Source organism: Pan troglodytes, chromosome 9, assembly GCF_028858775.2.
Source record: "Pan troglodytes isolate AG18354 chromosome 9, NHGRI_mPanTro3-v2.0_pri, whole genome shotgun sequence".
In the NCBI taxonomy this organism is placed as follows: Eukaryota; Metazoa; Chordata; class Mammalia; order Primates; family Hominidae; genus Pan; species Pan troglodytes.
Genome location: NC_072407.2, coordinates 22610684 through 22630218, shown reverse-complemented (window position 1 = coordinate 22630218; position 19535 = coordinate 22610684). Strand labels below are relative to the sequence as shown.

The following is a 19535-nucleotide window of genomic DNA, read 5'->3' as shown; positions in this document are numbered from 1 at the left end:
GATCACGCCATTGCACTCCAGCCTGGGCGACAAGGTGAGACTGCCTCTCAAAAGAAAAAAGAAATATCAGTCTTCTGAATAAATACACTGTAGTGCAGCAGGCAAATTTAAAATTTTATTAAACTCAATTTTTCAGTCTTCCTAATTTTTATAACCATGTAATTGTATTACTTTTAGAATGTCTTGGACCACTTTCTTCTTTAGTGAAGTACCTGTACCCTTTAAGCACATGGCACTGCTTGAGACACGTTTCTTTAGAGAATGTTATGCAGAATTTTTAGTGGTGAGGACCAGTATGGAATCTGTCTTAATATTACACTAAGAAGATACACTGTTTAATATGTAGTGAAAATAAGGCTGGGTGTGGTGGCTCACACCTGTAATCCCAGCACTTTGGGAGGGTGAAACAGGTGGATCCCTTGAGCCCAGGAGTTCAAGGCCATCCTCGGCAACATGGTGAAACCCATCTCTACGAAAAATACCAAAGAATTATCCAGGCATGGTGGCACACACCTGATTGTGCCACTGCACTCCAGCCTGGGTGACATAGTGAGACCCTGTCTCCAAAAAAAAAAAAAAAAAAAAAAGTTAATATTTTCCTTGGGACAGATAAAACAGGTACTTTTTGGCTCGGGCCGGGAGCGGGGGTGGGTGGTGGGTGTCAAAACAAAACAGCAAATGAAATATTTAACTAATAGTAACATTTGGGTTTTTAAGTCCCGAGAAGAGTGCTTTTGCTGCCTTTGAGAAACTTGTGTAGCAGTTTTGCAATTAAATCAATTCTAGTGTAGCCTTATATAGCTATTAATAATCATGTTCTCCAATGATTTTAAGGATGTAAAAAATAGTGGAAAATGAAACATAAATTATATTTGTTGATAATACGTATATTCCAGGTGACAACAATGCAGCCTATTGTACATTTGTGTAGTGTTTGGAGTTGAGGTGACTTCATTCAGTTTTGTTTACACTGAATCATGGGCACTGAATCTAGGACTCATTTTGCCCAACAGACTAAACAAGTCTGTTTTAGTTAATACTGATCATTTCTTAGTTTTGATGCTCAGTGCTGTGGATCATAATTACTTTCTATGTCTACTCTACTCATATAAATCTGCCTATTTGCTAACTCCTATCCAAAAAACATAATTCTATCAAAGGCACGCCCTGTACTAAGTACTGTGAAGAGCTAGGACAATGAGGGAAAGACGATTCCTGCTCTCAAGTTGTTTATAATCAGGCTTCTCTTCTAGCAAATTCTTCCCCATCTTAGAATGACCTTCCCTTTTCACCCTAATTTTCTTTTTTTTTTTTTTTTTTTTGAGACAGTGTCTCGCTCTGTCACTAGAGTGCAGTGAGGTGATCCCAGCTCGTTGCAACCTCTGCCTCCCGGGTTCAAGTGATTCTCCTGCCTCAGCCTCCCGAGTAGCTGGGATTACAGGTGCATGCCAGCATGCCTGGCTAATTTTTGTATTTTTAGTTGAGACGGGATTTCACCATGTTGGCCTGTCTGTTCTCGAACTCCTGACCTCAAGTGATTTGCCTGCCTTGGCCTCCCAATGTGCTGGGATTACAGGCATGAGCCACCTGCCTGGCTTAACTACTAATTTTCTATACTGTTCTAGACTCTAGGCTGAAATGTAGATTCAGCTTCTCCAGAGGCCTTTCTGTAACTTAGATGTTCTTTGTGTCAATTTGTAGTTTCCTGCCTGTACTTACTATTGTATACATATTTTGTTTATTATCTCACTTTTACATATGTTAATTGTAAGACCTTCATACACACCTGTTGAAGTTTGTAGGCAGTAGAGCTATATCTTTTTTTTTTTTTTTTTTTGAGACTGAGTCTAGCTCTTGTTGCCCAGGCTGGAGTGCAATGGCACCATCTCAGCCCACTGCAACCTCCGCCTCCTGGGTTTAAGCGATTCTCCTGCCTCAGCCTTGCAAGTAGCTGGGATTATAGTCGCCTGCCACCATGCCCGGCTAATTTTGTATTTTTAGTAGAGATGGGGTTTCACCATGTTGGTCAGGCTAGTCTTGAACTCCTGACCTCAGGTGATCCACCCACCTTAGCCTCCCAAAGTGCTGGGATTACAGGCGTGAGCCACCGCGCCTGGCGAGCTATATCTTTTTTGCAGGTGAACAACTTCAGGCTCTGAGAGAGGAAACAGGATCCACTAGCAATCCTCTTCCATTTTCTCCCAAACTCCCACAATCCTAGGTTTCCACTAGTCTACTTTGTGTTTCTATGTATTTGCCAGTTGGAGATATTGCATATACATGGAATCATAAAATATATAGCCTTTGTGTCTCATTTCTTTTATTTTTAATTTTTCTTTTTTTTTTTTTTCTGGGAAGCACAGTCTTTGTCCAAGACCAGAGGCAGGCACTTCCTGTGTCTAGTTTCTTTCACTTAGCATAGTGTTTTTAAGGTTCATCCATGTTGTAGCATATATTAGCATTTTATTCCTTTTTGTGGTTGAATATTTCATTTTATGGATATGCCACATTTTATTCATTCATTAGTTAATGGACATTTGAATTGTTTTCACTTTTTGGCTATTATGAATAATGCTGCTATGAACAATTGCATACAAGTTTTCATTTTTCTTGGGTGTATACCTAGAAGTGGAATTAATTGCTCAGTCATGTAGTAACCCTGACTCTGTATTTAGTCTTTTGAAGAACTACCAGGCTGTTTCCCAAAGCAGCTGCATCATTTTGCCACTGGCAGTGGTGTATGTGTGAGAGTTCTGATTTCTTTACATCCTCTCCAACACTTGTTATTTTCTCCTTTTGATGATAACCTGTCTTTTGATTATAGTATGAATCCACCAGCTGTTTTGTTCTTTTTCCTGATCGTTTTGGCTATTTTAGGTCCCTTGAATTTCCAAATGAATTTTAGAGACTGTAAATCTTTGCCAAAAAAAAAAAAGCCAGCTGGGATTTTGATAGGGATTATGTTGAAATCTGTTGAGGAAAATTGCCATCTTAACAATACTGTCTTCAAGTCCATGAACAAGGGATGCTTTCCATTTACTTTGGTCTATTTTATTTTTTTCAACAATGTTCTGTAGTTTTCAGAGTCTAAGTATTGTACCTTGTTAAATTTATTCCTAAATATTTTATTCTTTTTGATACCATTGTAAAAGGAATTGTTGTCTCAAATCCATTTTCAGAATGGTAAACTCTTAATATACTTATTTTCTTTCATTTAAACCTAACCACTAGTGTAAGAGGTAAGTATTGTTTATTTTTGCAGATGAGAAAATAAGCTTAAAGAATTTAAATGATTTTGCCCACAAGACAACCAAGTCAGTATCTCTGAGAAGACATCTGGATAAATGAAGAGGCAGTTCACACACCTGACTACAAAACTTGCATGCTTTTGTTTTCCATTTGAAACCCAGGATGCAGTGCCAGGAAGGTGGGAGGGGAAAGTCGAGGTATCTCAAGTGAATGAGCCATGCCAAAAAGACGGTTGGATCCTGCATAGTGGTGAGAGGGGTGATCCATTCTGCCTCATCATTTAAGCTGTCTGGAGGTATTTGGAGGCAGTTTGATTTAGAGATTAAAGACTCTGGTCCTGGATTTGAGCTCGGGCTTCACTATTTAACTTGCTATATGACTCAGCAAGTTACTTTGATTCTCTAGCTTTCATTTTCTTCTCCTGCTCCTATAGAGCAGTTGTAAAGCCCTACCTACCTGGTAGGGTTGTTGTTAAAAAGATTAAATCAAATACCATTCTTGTTTGCAGAGCTCAGGGCCTACCACACGGTAAATTGTCAGTTAAATATTAACTGCAGGCCGGGCGTGGTGGCTCACGCCTGTAACCACAGCACTTTGGGAGGCGGAGGCAGGCAGATCACGAGGTCAGGAGTTCGAGACCAGCCTGACCAACATGGCAAAACCCTGCCTCTACTAAAAATACAAAAAATTAGCCAGGCGTGGTGGCGTGCGCCTGTAATCCCAGCAACTCAGGAGGCTGAGGCAAGAGAATCACTTAAACCCAGGAGACGGAGGTTGCAGTGAGCTGAGATCCCGCCACTGCATTCCAGCCTGGGCAACAGAGTGAGACTCCGTCTCAAAAAAAAAAGTTAACTGCAATTGTTCTTTTGCTTACAGCTTTATTCTTACTCCATGCTTATTTTTCTCTTTTCAGTACAAGTTCAGGGACCTAACTGTGGAAGAACTAAAGAATGTAAATGTATTTTTCCCACATTTCAAATATTCCATGGACACCTATGGTAAGAATCATATCCTCTAGTTTAAATGCTGCATTATTTGAACTACTAATTTTTGGTCCTAAAGAGCTGCAAAATTGTAATTTCTCTTTTTCTCTTTTATCCTCTGATTTTCAGCTATACTTTATGACCTGCAATTTCTGAGAAAGCTTAAATTAATACAATGTATCTTGTATTAGTTTTGTATTGCTGCTGTAACAAACTACCACAAACTTAGTGGCTTTAAAAAACACACATTTACTGTGTTATAATTCTGTAGGCAAGAAGTCCAACACAAATTTCTATAGCTTAGAAAGTGAACTAGAGGTTTGACTTGGCTAAAATCCAGGTGTCAACTGCTTTTGTTTCTGGAGGCTCTGGGAGATAATGTTTCCTTGCCTTTTTCAGTTTCTAGAGGTCACCCACATTCCTGGGCTCTTGGTCTCCTTTCTCCATCTTCAGAGCCAGCAGTGTTGCATGTCTCTAACCATTCTTCTATAGTCAAATCGCCCTCTGACCACAGCTGGGAAAGATTCTCTGCTTTTAAGGACCAATGTGATTAGATTAGACCCACCCCAGTAATACAGGATAATTTCTTCATCTCAGACTCCTTAATTTTTTTAAGGCTAGCCAAGTGATCAGAGTCACTAATCACATCTAAAAAATCCCTTTGCCAAGTAAGGTGACATATTCACAGGTTCCAAGGTTTGGATATGGACATCTTTAAAGGACCTTTATTCGGCCTATCATATATATATGGTTGATTCTAAATCATTAACAGTTTTACTTATTCTGTTCACCTAATAGTAAGAATTTGGTTTTCTAAGAAATATTTTACTTTATTATCTTTATCTTTCTTTTTTTTTTTTGAGACGGAGTCTTGCTCTGTCGCCCAGGCAGTGGCACCATCTCAGCTCACTGCAACCTCTGCCTCCTAGGTTCAAGCGATTCTCCTGCCTCAGCCTTCCGAGTAGCTGGGATTACAGGCACCCACCACCATGCCCGGCTAATTTTCTTGTATTTTTAGTAGAGATGGCGTTTCACCATGTTGGCCAGTCTGGTCTCGAACTCCTGACCTCAATTGATACATCCACCTTGGCCTCCCAAAGTGCTGGGATTACAGGCGTGAGCCACTGTGCCCGACCATGGGCTCTTTTATGAAGACACTAGTCTCATTCATGAGGGCCCAAAGGCCCCCTCCAAGGTAGTTTGATTGTTTGAAACCAGAGATAGTGTTTCCTGTACTCAATTCTGAGATTAGGGCGTTGATTCTCTATCAGTGTGTTCCAGTTATTGATGGGAAAGTTGAACTTTCAGAGATATGAATGTTGAAAAGAGGTTGAGAATAATGGAATTAGAGAAACCAAAGAAGGTAATTATTGATTTAACAGGTTGCTTTAGAAAGCAATGCTGGTAGTTTTTCTTCTGGTTCTAAAAGTGACTATAACTGATTTTGTTACATGCGATAATGTTTTTTTGTTTGTTTTTTGGTTTTTGGTTTGTTTTTGCGGGAGACCGGAGGTTGGTTGGTTGGTTTGTTTGTTGAGACATAGTCACTGTCTGTTTGCCCAGGCTGCAGTGCAGTGGCACGATCTCAGCTCACTGCAACCTCCCCCTTCCAGGTTCAAGCAATTCTCGTGCATCAGTCTCTCCAGTAGCTGGAACTACAGGCGCATGCCACCATGCCCTGCTAATTTTTGTATTTTTAGTAGAGATGAGGTTTCACCATGTTGGCCAGGCTTATCTTGAACTCCTGACCTCAAGTGATCCACCCACCTTGGCCTCCCAAAGTGCTGGGATTACAGGCATGAGCCACTGTGCCAGACCTGGAATTTTACTGTTACTCAAATCAGTCGCCCCGAGCATTGTGAGAACAGTTTTTAATGACAGCTTGGTGGGTTGGGGGAAGCCAGTGAGCCGGGAGTGCTGATTGGTTAGGTAGAAGATGAAATCATGGGAAGTTGAAGTTGTCCTCTTGCTCTAGGTCACTTCCCAGGTTGGGGCCACAAGATCAGATGAGCCAGTTTATCAATCTGGGTGGTACCAGCTGATCCATCAAGTGTAGGGCCTGCAAAATATCTCAAGCACTGATCTTAGGAGCAGTTTAGGGAGGACCACAATCTTGTAAGCCTCCAGGTGCATGATTACTAAACCATAATTTTTATTTTATTTTACTTTATTTATTTATTTTTCTGAGATGGAGTCTCGCTCTGTTGCCCAGGCTGGAGTACAGTGGTGTGATCTTGGCTCACTGCAACCTCTGCCTCCTGGCTTCAAGTTATTCTCCTGCCTCAGCCTCCCGAGCAGCTGGGAACCACCACACCCTGCTGATAGAGATGGGGTTTCATCATGTTGCCCAAGCTGGTCTTGAACTTCTGACCTCAAGTAATCCACCTGCCTCAGCCTCCCAAAGTGCTGGGATTACAGGTGTGAGCCACCGTGCCCGGCCATAAACCATAATTTTTAATTTTGTGGCTAATTTGTTAGTCTTACAAAGGCAGTCTAGTCCCCAGGCAAGAAGGAAGTTTGTTTTGGGAAAGGGCTGTTATTGTCTTTGTTTTAAACTATAAATTATAAATTAAGTTCTTCCCAAAGTGAGTTCAGCCTATGCCCAGGAAGGAACAAGGACAGCTTAAAGGTTAGAAGGAAGACGGAGTTGGTGAGGTTAGATCTTTTTCGCTGTCTCAGTCATAATTTTGCAAAGGCAATTTCAACCCCTCCCTTTGGATTTTTAAAACACCTTAATCTTAAGGTGTTGGCTAATGAAAATGGGAAAAGGCCGTCGATCACTCTGGCTTCTTCTTGCTGAGGGGGCGTAGTGGAGGTAGGTGTTGACACCGAGGTGAGAGGAGTGGAACTGCTTTGCAACTGACATGTGACAATTATTTAATAATGGCCCCACATATTATAGTACTTCTTAAGTTTTCAAATTTTCTCATTTGATCCTTATGACAACTTTGTAAGGCAGTCTTATTATCTTTATTTTATAGATGATAAAACTGAAGATCAAAGATGATTAAAGTCACCAAAAGTCACATTCCTCTAAGTGGGGAAGGTGGCCCTAGAACTTGGGGTTTCAGTATCAAAGTCCTGTATTCTTTCAGCTACCCTTACTGCTTTCTAAGTAAACAACATCTAGTCATTTCCTCTTGTTGACAGATTTACCGATTCCTAGATTATGTTTAGAGATTGTGTGTGTATTTGTGTGTGTATTCATGAGCACACACGTGCACACTTACATACTTTACTACAGTTCTTTCTGTTTCTGATTGCACATTTTGGGGCTTTTTTTTTTTTCTTCTAGTTTTTAAAGATAGTTCTCAGAAAGACCTGCTGAATTTTACTGGCACAATTCCTGTGATGTATCAGGGTAAGTGTGGAAGTTGAAAAAATGTGTGAGTTTTCTAAAAGAGCAGTTCATTTAATAACTTTAATTTGTTTATGCCATAACATTCTTAAAGTATTATTGCAGATATATGACCTATACAGAACCTTACTGGATCTGTTCCAGTCAAGGAAGGCCTATATTAATGTCAACAAGTTCAGTTCAATTCAACAAATACTTACTATCAACTAGATAAATCAAATAGAACAGCGTAACTTCGATCTCTTAAAAAGAGTTCAGCATTGTACAATGAGAATACATTGCCCAAAAGACACTAGGAAGCTGCATTTTGGGGGGACTTCTTTCAAAGTAGGTGCTTCTTTGTGGTAGCTCCTGGATTATCACAAACCCCCTACTACCACTACTCTGAAAGGCTCCAGGGTACAAAGGAAAGCAAGACAGACATAGGCCTGCCCTTGGGGAGAGTTACTTTTTTCTTCATTACACCTATATTTTGTTCCCCTCCTTTCCTCTCTATGTGATATAGCATTATCTCCATTCCATAGGTGAAACTGAATCTTAGCCTGGTCTGATTTACCTAAGATCACATAGCTAGTGTTAGCCTGAAACTCAGACTCCAATAGGAAAATTTTACAACACAGAGGCCATTAAAGCTCAAAGAAGGGAACACATTTTAGAGTGACCTAGCAGTTTAGAATAGCTAAGTGTTTGCCCAAAAATAAAGGAAAACAAATCACTTACTTTTCTTACACTTAACTCTTCCCATTTTTCCAGACCTACTTCTCCTGTGTTCATCAAGGACTAACCTTTCAGATAAGAATCACAAGAGGTTGCTTATATATAGTATGATTTTAAGAACACCAGTGAATCTTTGTTTCCAAATATTTATCTGAAGTGGTGCCTGAAATTTCACCATTAGAAATTCACTGTTCTTGCCGAGTGTGGTGGCTCATGCCTGTAATCCCAGCACTTTGGGAGGCCTAGGTGGGCAGATCACTTGAGGTCAGGAGTTCAAGACCAACCGGCCAACATGGTGAAATCTCATCTCTACTAAAAATACAAAAATTAGGCCTGATGGCACGCGCCTGTAATCCCAGCTACTCAGAAGGCTGAGGCAGGGGAATCTCTTGAACTCGGGAGACAGAGGTTGCAGTGAGCCGAGATTGTGCCACTGCACTCCAGCCTGAGTGACAGAGTGAGACTCAGTCTCAATAAAAGTTCACTGTTCTTTTGAAATGCAAATAATCCCAGGACGAATAACATCCATAATCACTAATATACAGTTATGTGCTTAAAGGACATTTTTGGTATTTGTTGAACAGTGGAGTTAGTTTGATTATTGACTGAAGGGCTTAGGAATAAGTGGCTTACTGGGGCATTTGAAACAGAAGATACACTGAAAGGGGGGCTGAGAAAGATCTGGAAACCAAATAGGGAGAGAATAGCGTAACTTTGATCTCTTAAAAAGAGTTCAGCATTGTACAATGAGAATACATTGCCCAAAAGACACTAGGAAGCTGCATTTGGGGGGACTTCTTTTAAAGTAGGTGCTTCTTTGTGGTAGCTCCTGGATTATCACAAACCCCCTTAATTCCCCACTCCCCACCCCCAGTCATGACTTGTTGCTAGAGATGCACTCATGTTTTGTTCTGCTTCTGTGTATGTCCCACCATGATACCTCCTTTTGCAATAGTAGGCACTCAGGAAATGTGTAGGAATTCATTTTGTTTTTATGCATAGGAGAATGGATGGAGATGAATGCAGCTAGCCATGGGATCCATGCAGAGATTGCAGAGTGAAGTAGGCAGAACAGGCATAGAGTTGATTTTTCTTTTCTTTCCTTGGTCTTCCCTGCCAAGCTTTTAGACTGTTTCCTGGCTGCGTAGAGAATTTTACTCAGACCTGTTCCCCTTAAGTTGTATTCTGAATTTATCTTGGTTAGACGTTGAAAAGGAAGAGAAGGGAAGGGTATTAGGGAAAGGAGGAAGGGAGAGGAAGAGGGAAGGAAACTGATTAAGGTGATTCATTCTGAGAGATAAAGGCTAATTCTTAACCCACCCCAGTGTTTTCAAGGGTAGTTGCATATTAACAGAGGAGCTTGTGAATTTAAATGAATTACTGCTTAGTAGCATTTCCGTTTCTAATACAGAGTAGGGCGGTAACATGAGGGCAGAAAGGTTATCTTAATACCATTGGTAAAATCCCGCTGATTGGCACTATGCCTGTCCTGCAGTCATTGAGTTGTCATTGATTCTTATGCTGGGGTCTTCCTCAGGTGCTCCCCCCACCTTTTTTTCCTTCATTACACTTTTCCTTTGCTTTGGAATTATATCAACTCAGTGTGAATGCACACTAATTATTTCCTGCTGATCAGAAGGTCAGAATGTATATTATCTTTCTCATCTGTAAAATGGGCCAATAGTAGAGCCCACCTCAGAGTTGTAAGGCTTAAATGAATTACAGTAAGTAAAGCTCTGGGCATAGTGCCTGGCATATAGTGTGTGCCAGTATATGCTCAGTACATGTGGCCATTATTATTTGTCTGCCTTTTTTTTTTTTTTTTTTTTTTTTTGAGATGGAGTTTTGCTCTTGTTGCCCAGGCTGGAGTGCAATGGTATGATCTCAGCTCACTGCAACCTCCACCTCCCAGGTTCAAGCAATTCTCCTGCCTCAGTCTCCTGAGTAGCTGGGATTACTGGTGTGCACCACCATGCCCAGCTAATTTTGTATTTTTAATAGAGACGAGGTTTCTCCATGTTGGTCAGGCTGGTCTTGAACTCCTGCCCTCTGGTGATCCGCCCGCCTCTGCCTCCCGAAGTGCTGGGATTACAGGCGTGAGCCACCGCGCCCAGCCTTGTCTGCCTTTATTACTCTCTTTTAGTTAACTAGTTTTATTAGTGTAATGATTATACATGCTTATGCTAAAAAAAATGTAAACATTTGGGAAGGGATGAAGTGAAGCCTGTATCTATCCTCCCATCTGCATGGAACTTCTGTTAATATTACCTTACGTTTACCTCTAGAAATTTTTGGTATTATTTCTTATACAGCCAACATTGTGTTAAGTTATAATGATACTTTTTCTTCAAACACTCATTTTTTAGAGATGTATGTAATCTTTTTTTCTTTTACTTTTTTTTTGAGACGGAGTCTCGCACTGTCGCCCAGGCTGGAGTGCAGTGGCGCGATCTCGGCTCACTGCAAACGCCGCCTCCCAGTTTCATGCCATTCTCCTGCCTCAGCCTCCTGAGGAGCTGGGACTACAGGTGCCCGCCACCACACCTGGCTAATTTTTTGTATTTTTAGTAGAGATGGGGTTTCACCGTGTTAGCCAGGATGGTCTTGATCTCCTGATCTCGTGATCTGTCCGCCTTGGCCTCCCAAAGTGCTGGGATTACAGACGTGAGCCATCACTCCTGGCCTGTTCTTTTTCTTTTAAGAGAGAGGGTGGTGCTCTGTTGCCTAGGCTAGAGTACAGTGGTGTGATCATAGCTAACTATAACCTCAAATTTCTGGGCTCAAGCATTCTTCCTGCCTCAGCCTCCTGAGTGGCTAGGACTACAGATATGTGCTACCACACCAGGGTCTTGCGTTGTTGCCCAGGCTGGTCTTGAAGTCCTGGACTCAAGCTGTCCTCCCATTTTGGCCTACCAATGTATCATCTTAAGATCACACCTATCTAAACTTTGTTTACATCCAACTTAAGTTATGTTCTTATGATATAATTCCTTTAAATCTGAGGACTTTGTGTCAGGAGTTCGGACTCTTCAGTGCTGAATTACTAAAAGCTAGATGTGCAGGGTAGGAGTCAAGGTATTTGCTGATAGGAAAGAGGGAAGGAAGAAGAGACTAGTGAACTAGTGGTGAAATCTTAACGTTTAGACACAGGAATCTGAGTCACCAGGTGCTTTGCCAGTCATGGGCTGTTAAAATGCATGAATACTGCTGGGGAGGGGCATTGGTGGAGGCAGATCCTTGATCAACCAGGGGAATACCTTCAATAGACATTTTTTGTTTTGTTTTTTTGAGACAGAGTCTTGCGCTGTCACCTGGCTGGAGTGCAGTGGCGCAATCTCGGCTCACTGCAACCTATGCCTTCTGAGTTCAAGCCATTCTCGTGCCTCAGCCCCCCAAGTATCTGGGATTACAGGTGCTTGCCACCATGCCCGGTTAACTTTTTGAATTTTTAGTGGAGATGGGGTTTCATCATGTTGGTCAGGCTGGTCTCAAACTCCTGACCTCAAGTGGTCAACCCACCTCGAAAGTGCTGGGATTACAGGTGTGAGCCACCACGCCCAGCCTTCAATAGACATTTCTTTCCTTTTCTTTAATGTGTAGTGATTAATGTAGGAAGTGACTCCATCAGGATTTGGGCTGCCACTCTGGCTATATTAGTAAACATTTTTGAAAATTTGATTTTTTTTTTTTTTTTTTTTGAGAGGCAGGGTGGATGATTTGGCCATTGTTTTAATTAAACTTACTCAAATGTTATACCAGTGATCTAATAGGAACATATTTCCAATGTGAATGTGGATGAAATGGGGGGGAATAGGCCTTGATTAACATTAATCCTTTATATGTAAACCTGACTAGACTGCTCATTTCTTTTCTTTTCTTTTCTTTTTTTTTTTTTTTTTTTTGAAGCAATGTCTTACTCTGTAACCCAGGCTGGAGTGCAGTGACACAATCATGGCTTACTGCAAACTTCACCTGCCAGGCTCAAGTCATCTGCCCATCTCAGCCTCCCCAGTAACTGGGACTATAGGTGTGTGCCACCATACCCAGCTAATTTTAAAATTTTTTGTAGAGATGGGGTTCCTCCATGTTGCCTAGGCTGGTCTGAAACTCCTGGGCTCATGCAATCTGCTCACCTCTGCATCCCAAAGTGCTGGGATTACAGGCTTCAGCCACCACCCCAGCTACTCATTTCTTAAAATGCCGCCTAGCTATATCATAATGTGTGTGCTTTATTATTGTTTGAAGATATGTTTCTTTTGTCTCAAATAGGTAATACATACAACATACCAATTCGTTTCTGGATTTTGGATTCTCACCCTTTCGCTCCCCCTATTTGCTTCTTGAAGCCAACTGCAAATATGGGAATCTTAGTCGGAAAACATGTGGATGCTCAAGGCAGAATATATTTGCCCTATCTCCAAAACTGGAGCCATGTAAGATCAATTTGGATTTTCTACAGAAAGCTTTTTTTTTTTTTTTAAATACTTATCATTGATTCTGCTGGTACAAATAAGTATGATACTGCATTTTCTTTCAATGATATTCTTCATGTAGTCTTTGGAAGTAATTTGAAATTGAGCTCTCTAGGGTTACCCAAGTCCCAGAACCCTGATGACAACTGCCTGTACAAAGCTGCTCCCTCCAGGTTTTGGAGCCAACTGTTTGCTCCCTGTCTTTTTATAGTCGTTTCCCACTTGAGAAAGTACAGGAGGAGCTACTAGCAAGTGATTGGGGCATTATTTCCAAGTCCCTTCCTATTACAGATTTTTATGTTACATTTATTTGTAGTTTTGCCTGTTTTTGACTTTCATATAAGTTGAATCATACTGTATGTAATCTTTTGTGACATGCTTTGTTTTAACCAATATTAAGTTTTAAAAAGTCATCCACATTGATCTATATAACTGTAGTATTTGTTTTATGTCCTCATGTTATGTAATTTTGTATTCTGCATTTTTCATTGACCATTATATTGAGCATTTCTCCATGTTAAACCATTTTCAAAATGCATGGTTTTTAATGGTTACCTGATGACAGCATAAGGATATTGCGTATTGTATTTACAAATTGCCCTAACGTAAGACATTTAATGATGAACATCTTTAAATGTAAATGTTTGTATATATCTAATATATCTTCGATACTTCCCTAATGATAAATCTCTTGGAGTAGAATTATTGGACCAAAGGTTTCCAATATTTTCAAGATTTTCTTATATATTACTAAATTGGCCTCCAAAAGTGTACACAAAATGATACATTTCTATAATCAGTAGAAATCAGTGTAGGAGGGTACCTATTTTACAGTACCTTTTCTCTAATAGAAGGTATTATCCTTAAAACAAACCTTTGCTTATCTTCTATACATTGGTTTAGACAGATGTATAGTATTCTCTCATTTTTGTAAATAATTAAAAATCTGTATAAAAGGATAATTTATAATATGTTTATATGAGGCCAGGTGCAGTGGCTCACACCTGTAATCCCAGCACTTTGGTAGGCCGAGGCGGGTGGATCACGAGGTCAGGAGATCGAGACCATCTTGGCTAACGCAGTGAAACCCCGTCTCTACTAAAAATACAAAAAATAAGCCAGGCGTGGTGGTGGGCGCCTGTAGTCCCAGCTACTTGGGAGGCTGAGGCAGTAGAATGGTGTGAACTCAGAAGGTGGAGCTTGCACTGAGCCAAGATTGCACCACTGCACTCCAGCCTGGGCGACAGAGCGAGACTCCGCCTCAAAAAAAAAAAAATGTTTATATGTACCAGAAAGCTAGTAGGGCTGGAGGACAGGGGTATGTTGGAGTCCAGTGAGGTTGGAGTAAAGAATGCCTTAGGATTATCACTTTTTATTTTATAGACAGCTTATAAAAAGGTGTATAATTGTAGATGCATTTTACTTTGTTTTATGGTTTTCTATATTTTTATATAGAAAACATTTAAAAAGAAGAAAAAAATAGAAAAAACAAAGGACATACTTCGGATTATCAGTAGTAGGAATTGACATTTTACTTTGTGAACATTTATGTTATTTGCATTACCTGATGATTTAAATAAGATTACCAGTTAAATGTGATGAATGGGGCATAATAAAAATTTGTCAGTTGGAAGGACAAAAATGGATCTTACTCTTAATTTTCAGTTGTTTGGTTATTTGAGAAATTGAAATCATTTTCATTTACTTATCAATCATATGTTTCTTCCTTTTTGAATTGTCTGTTTCTCTCCTCCATCCATTGTTACACCCTTCTTTAAACAAAACAAAACAAAACTATCCTCGAGTAGTATTTTGACATCTGTACCATGTTGCAGGAATTCGTGTATCCTGTTTCTTCTCTCTGGTTTTCATTGGCATCTCTTTTCATAATTTTGTTTGTTTAATAAATCCTCGGGGATAGTCTTATAATCTGGTGAAAGTTGTGTTTAATTTTAGTTTAGACAGTTCTGATTTTATTTTACTGTTCTGAGCCTCTTTATTATAAGCTAAAACTAGTCTCTTTTTTTGAGACAGGGTAATGCTGTCTTCACCCGTGCTGGAGTGCAGTAGCACAATCATAGCTCACTGTACCCTGAAATTCCTGGGCTCAAGTGAGTTTCCCACCTCAGCCTTCTGAGCAGCTGGGACTACAAGCATGGTCTACCATCCACTACTAATTTTAAAATTTTTTGTACAGACAGGATCTCCCTATGTTGTCCAGGCTGGTATTGAACTCCTGGGATCAAGGCATCCTCCCACCTCAGCCTCCCAAAGTGATGGGATTACAAGTGTGAGCCACAGTGCCCCCACTTAAAACTAGTCTTAAAAAGACATTACATTATTTAAATTGCCCTATTTAAAAGTACTGCAGCACCTTTAAGTTCCACATGCAGTTGGAATTATAATTATGTAGCATAATTTTATAGAACTTTGGAGCTAGAAGGAATCTAGAGGTCATCTAGGCCAGGGTTTGCAATTTCTCTAAGAGATTCAGAGGGCCGCGTTAGGCCTATGGAATTTGTTTGAACAGCACAGTTCGTTTTGTTTTACCTTGTTTTGTTTTGTTCTTAATGTAAATTTGAATGCCTATTGGCATGCTGTTTCCAATTTGCCACAATAACCGTCTCTCCAGATTTTCTTGTACTTGCCAGCTTCACACATTTAACGTTACCTGCTTGGTCCCCAAAGGTATTTGAATTCTTGGCCCTAATAGCCTCTTCTTACTTTATAAATAGTGAAATTCAGACTCTGAGAAATTAAGCACTTTTTAAATGAGCATACTACTAAATATTCCCAGGAATAATAATAAACATCTGTTTTACACTCAGGGCGTATAGTTTGCATTCATTGACTCATTTATTGCTCATAACAACCATTTGGGATTTATTATTCACTTTGTATTACTGATGACACTGAAGCTCAGAAAGGTTAGTGAATTTCATCAAGGTTGCTTAACCAATTACATTAAAAGAATATAGTACCAGATTAGATACTATTAGTGTTAATTTTCTGATTTGATGACGGTTAAAAGGAGAATGTCTTTTTCTTTTAGGAAATATACATTAAAGTACTTAGGGGTAAAAGGACATCATGTTTGCAGTTTACTTGCTCAGTTTGTTCAGAAAAACAGAGAGAGAAAGACTGAACAAGCAAATGTGATCAAATGTTAACATTTGAGTAATCTAGGTGAAGAGTATATGTACTATTTTTGCAACTTTTCTGTAAGTCTGAAATTATTTCAAAATGAAAAGTTAAAAAAAAAAAAGGAGAGTTCCTAAACCTAGGTATTCGGCTATTAAGCATATTCATGCTATTTTTCTACTTTTGGGAAATGTTGAATTAGCATTTCTTCTTCCTTTATTTTTCAGTTAAAAGTATTCAATAATTTTTCATGAAAAGCATTATAACAGTTAAAAGTATCATATAATGTGTATGATTATTTTTGAAAAATGAGAACATGATTGAATGCTTCTTTTTGACTAACTCTAAAAGAATGTATAGGTTAAAAAAGATTTTTTGTTTGTTTTGTTTGGAGATGAAGTCTCATTCTGTTGCCCAAGCTGGAGTGTAGTGGTGCAACCATAACTCACTGCATCTGAAACTCCTGGGCTCAAGTAATACTCTTGCCTCAACAAAGGTAGTATTCTTCAGCAAAATTTTTGTGTAACTTTTCTGTTTTTTGTGTATTCTACAGCCTAAATCTGTCATTGTTGGATTAATTAAAGAAATGATTGCCAAGTTTCAAGAGGAACTTCCCATGTATTCTCTATCATCATCTGATGAGGCACGGCAGGTAGACTTGCTAGCCTATATTGCAAAAATCACTGAAGGTTTGTATATTTGTCAGGCAGATTATCTTGAGAGTTAATGAGTTACCAGTTTCTCACTAAACTTTACTTTCTGCCACTTGATTTTTATAAATAAATTTGTATGCGTATGTACATCTGTTTTTGAAATAAGAAATTCCTGTGCCTCAGGCCAGGCGCAGTGGCTCACTCCTGTAATCCCAGGACTTTGGGAGGCCGAGGCAGGCAGATCACCTGAGGTCAGGAGTTGGAGACCAGCTGGGCCAACATGGTGAAACCCTATCTCTACTAAAAATTAAAAAAGTAGCTGGGTGTGGTGGCGGGTGCCTGTAATCCCAGCTACTTGGGTGGCTGAGGTGGGAAAATTGCTTGAACCCGGGAGGCAGAGGTTGCAGTGAGCTGAGATTGAACAACTGCACTCCAGCCTGGGCAACAGAGCAAGACTCCATCTCAAAAAAAAAGAAAAAGAAAAAAAAAAGTAATTCCTTTGCCTTTATCACAGGGTATTACCATGTAATTCCAATAAATATTATTTATTTTTTTATTTTTTTGAGATGGAGTCTCGCTGTGTCACCCAGGCTGGAGTGCAGTGGTACCATATGGGCTCATGCAACCTCTGCCTCCTGGGTTCAAGCGATTCCCCTGCTTCAGCCTCCCATGTTGCTGGGACTACAGGCATGCCCGGCCAATTTTTGTATTTTTGATAAGAATGAGGTTTTGCCATGTTGGCCAGGCTGGTTTTGAACTCCTGACCTCAGGTGATCCTCCCGCCTTGGCTTCCCAAAGTTCAGGGATTACAGGCATGAGCCACCGGGCCTGGCCAGGTTTCTTAAAGTGTAAAGAATTAGTCTTAAACAGATAAAACAATTCTTGTTCAAAACCACTTGCTGTATGTTAATGATCCCAAACCTTTTTTGATGATATGTATATGTGGCTTGTTGGCTTATTCAATATATTGGACCAGAATATCTATGATTCTCATCAAGAATAAAGGCAAATACCTATGTTTGAAACATTTGGTAAGGTGTTAGACATATTTTTTTATTGTAGACCAGAGCAATGAGTTGGAATATTTTTCAGAATTATGGAAATCCTACTTTTTTAGAGTCTTACACAATATTTTAAAAATGTTTAGAAAGATACATTCTCTTTAGAAGGATAATTTCTATTTAGTCGACTATTTAATAGGAAATGTCTGTCTTCCTTGCATTCATTTGTTCAGTAGTATTTTTTGCCCATTATGGACTAGCACCATATTTTCTCTCTAAGCTATGAAGCCTGCTATATTTTTTTTTAAAAGATCCTAAAAAAATTCTTGATATTTTTGAATTCTCAGGATAATCCACCTTTCTTTCTAGGTGTTTCAGATACAAATTCAAAGAGCTGGGCAAATCATGAGAATAAAACAGTCAATAAAATTACTGTGGTTGGAGGTGGAGAACTGGGTATTGCCTGCACATTAGCAATTTCAGCAAAGGTATGTAAACATAGTGGTTATAAATACATCTATCATAGTGCCACACTTCTAGGCAGGTTGTGTTTTACACAGCAAAAAATGCCTTCATTTTGTCATGTGGGAAAACCTTATTTTGGCTTAAAATATATTTAGTAAGTTGACAAAAAAGTTGAAAGCTTTCATCAATGATGTTGCCTTTTAATTAGTAGGTTTAAAAAAGTGATTTGAACAATGGGCTTATCCTCATCCAAGGGAAAGCTCAATTTGACATTCATATGACTTAGTCACAAATTCTTTTGTATTTTCTGAATCATGCCACTTTAATTAAACTCTTATTTAATATAATAATTTTAGCTCTTTCTAAAATTGGCTTTTTTTTTTTTAAAGATGGCCTTTTCTTATATAATTACTTTCTTTTAGGATCACAGTTTCTGAGTTGATATTTAATACTAGTTTAGGGTTTGTTTTTTTCATCAGTCCTTTTTACTAGTGTCTGCATAAATTGTTTGCAGGAAAGCTTAAATGCCCTTCCAGAGAGGTTCAAAAGACCTGCCTGCCTCCCTCCAGAGCCTAGTATCATGATAACAGCATGTCTTTTGTCATTTGAGAGATGTAGCCCTGAATAGAATAGCTGTACCTCTATATATTTATTTGGTGGCTGGCATTAGTTTTTCTTTTCTATATATATTTGATTGTTTTGCCATCTAAATTCTTCCCTTTCCATTTAAGACTCACATATGTCTTGGAGGTGGGTTCTACTGCAGCAAATAATTAAATTATATCCATGGAGCTAGAATATCTTAAAAGCTGGCTGCTCAGAGTTAAATATGCCAACTTTTGGCATGCTATAGTTTTATTTCTTTCACCCTCCATTTGAATACACTATTACCTCTTTTTTTTTTTTTTTTTTTAGGTGGAGTCTCGCTCTGTTACCCAGGCTGGAGTGTAGTGGTACAATCTTGGCTCACTACAGCCTCCGCCTCCTGGGTTCAAGCGATTCTCCTGCCTCAGCCTCCAGAGTAGCTGGGACTACAGGCATGCGCCATGACGCCCAGCTAATTTTTGTATTTTTAGCAGAGACAGGGTTTTGCCATGTTGGCCAGGCTGGTCTAGAACTTCTGACCTCAAGTGATCCACCTGCCCTGGCCTCCCAAAGTGCTGGGATTACAAGTGTGAGCCACCGTACCTGGCCTGCTATTACCTCTTAATTAGAATTTGAGTTGTATTCAGTCTTTTGTCACTAAATAAATGCTTCTATAAACATTTCAAGTTGCTTATTTTCTCGTCTGAATTTTTATTTGGTCATACATTATTTTGTTTTATTTAGACAGGGTCATGTTCTGTTGCACAGGCTGGAATGCAGTTGTGCAATCTCAGCTTACTGCACCCTCCACCTCCCCAGCTCAAGCCATCCTCCCACCTTAGCCTCCCAAGTGGCTGGGCTTACAGGCGCCAGCAACCATCCCCACTAATTCTTGTATTTTTTTGTAGAGA

General features: G+C 39.6%; 1 protein-coding gene across 8 annotated transcripts in view; it reads left to right on the top strand.

Moving 5' to 3' along the window:
* Positions 1–19535, top strand: part of UEVLD (UEV and lactate/malate dehyrogenase domains) — a 59193-nt gene that overhangs the window by 5859 nt on the left and 33799 nt on the right. For 4 of the 8 annotated variants that reach the window (XR_010147508.1, XM_001173464.7, XM_001173456.7 and 1 more), the window contains exons 2-6: positions 4163–4247; positions 7528–7593; positions 12577–12740; positions 16474–16609; positions 17944–18062. Coding sequence is in view for 7 of the 8 variants with exons in the window: in XM_001173464.7 (XP_001173464.3) it covers positions 4163–4247; positions 7528–7593; positions 12577–12740; positions 16474–16609; positions 17944–18062 (570 nt within the window). In the remaining variant the exon portion in view is untranslated. The remainder of the gene's footprint in view (positions 1–4162; positions 4248–7527; positions 7594–12576; positions 12741–16473; positions 16610–17943; positions 18063–19535) is intronic. The other 4 variants (XM_001173417.8, XM_001173448.8, XM_009460052.5 and 1 more) reach the window with 3 other exon arrangements.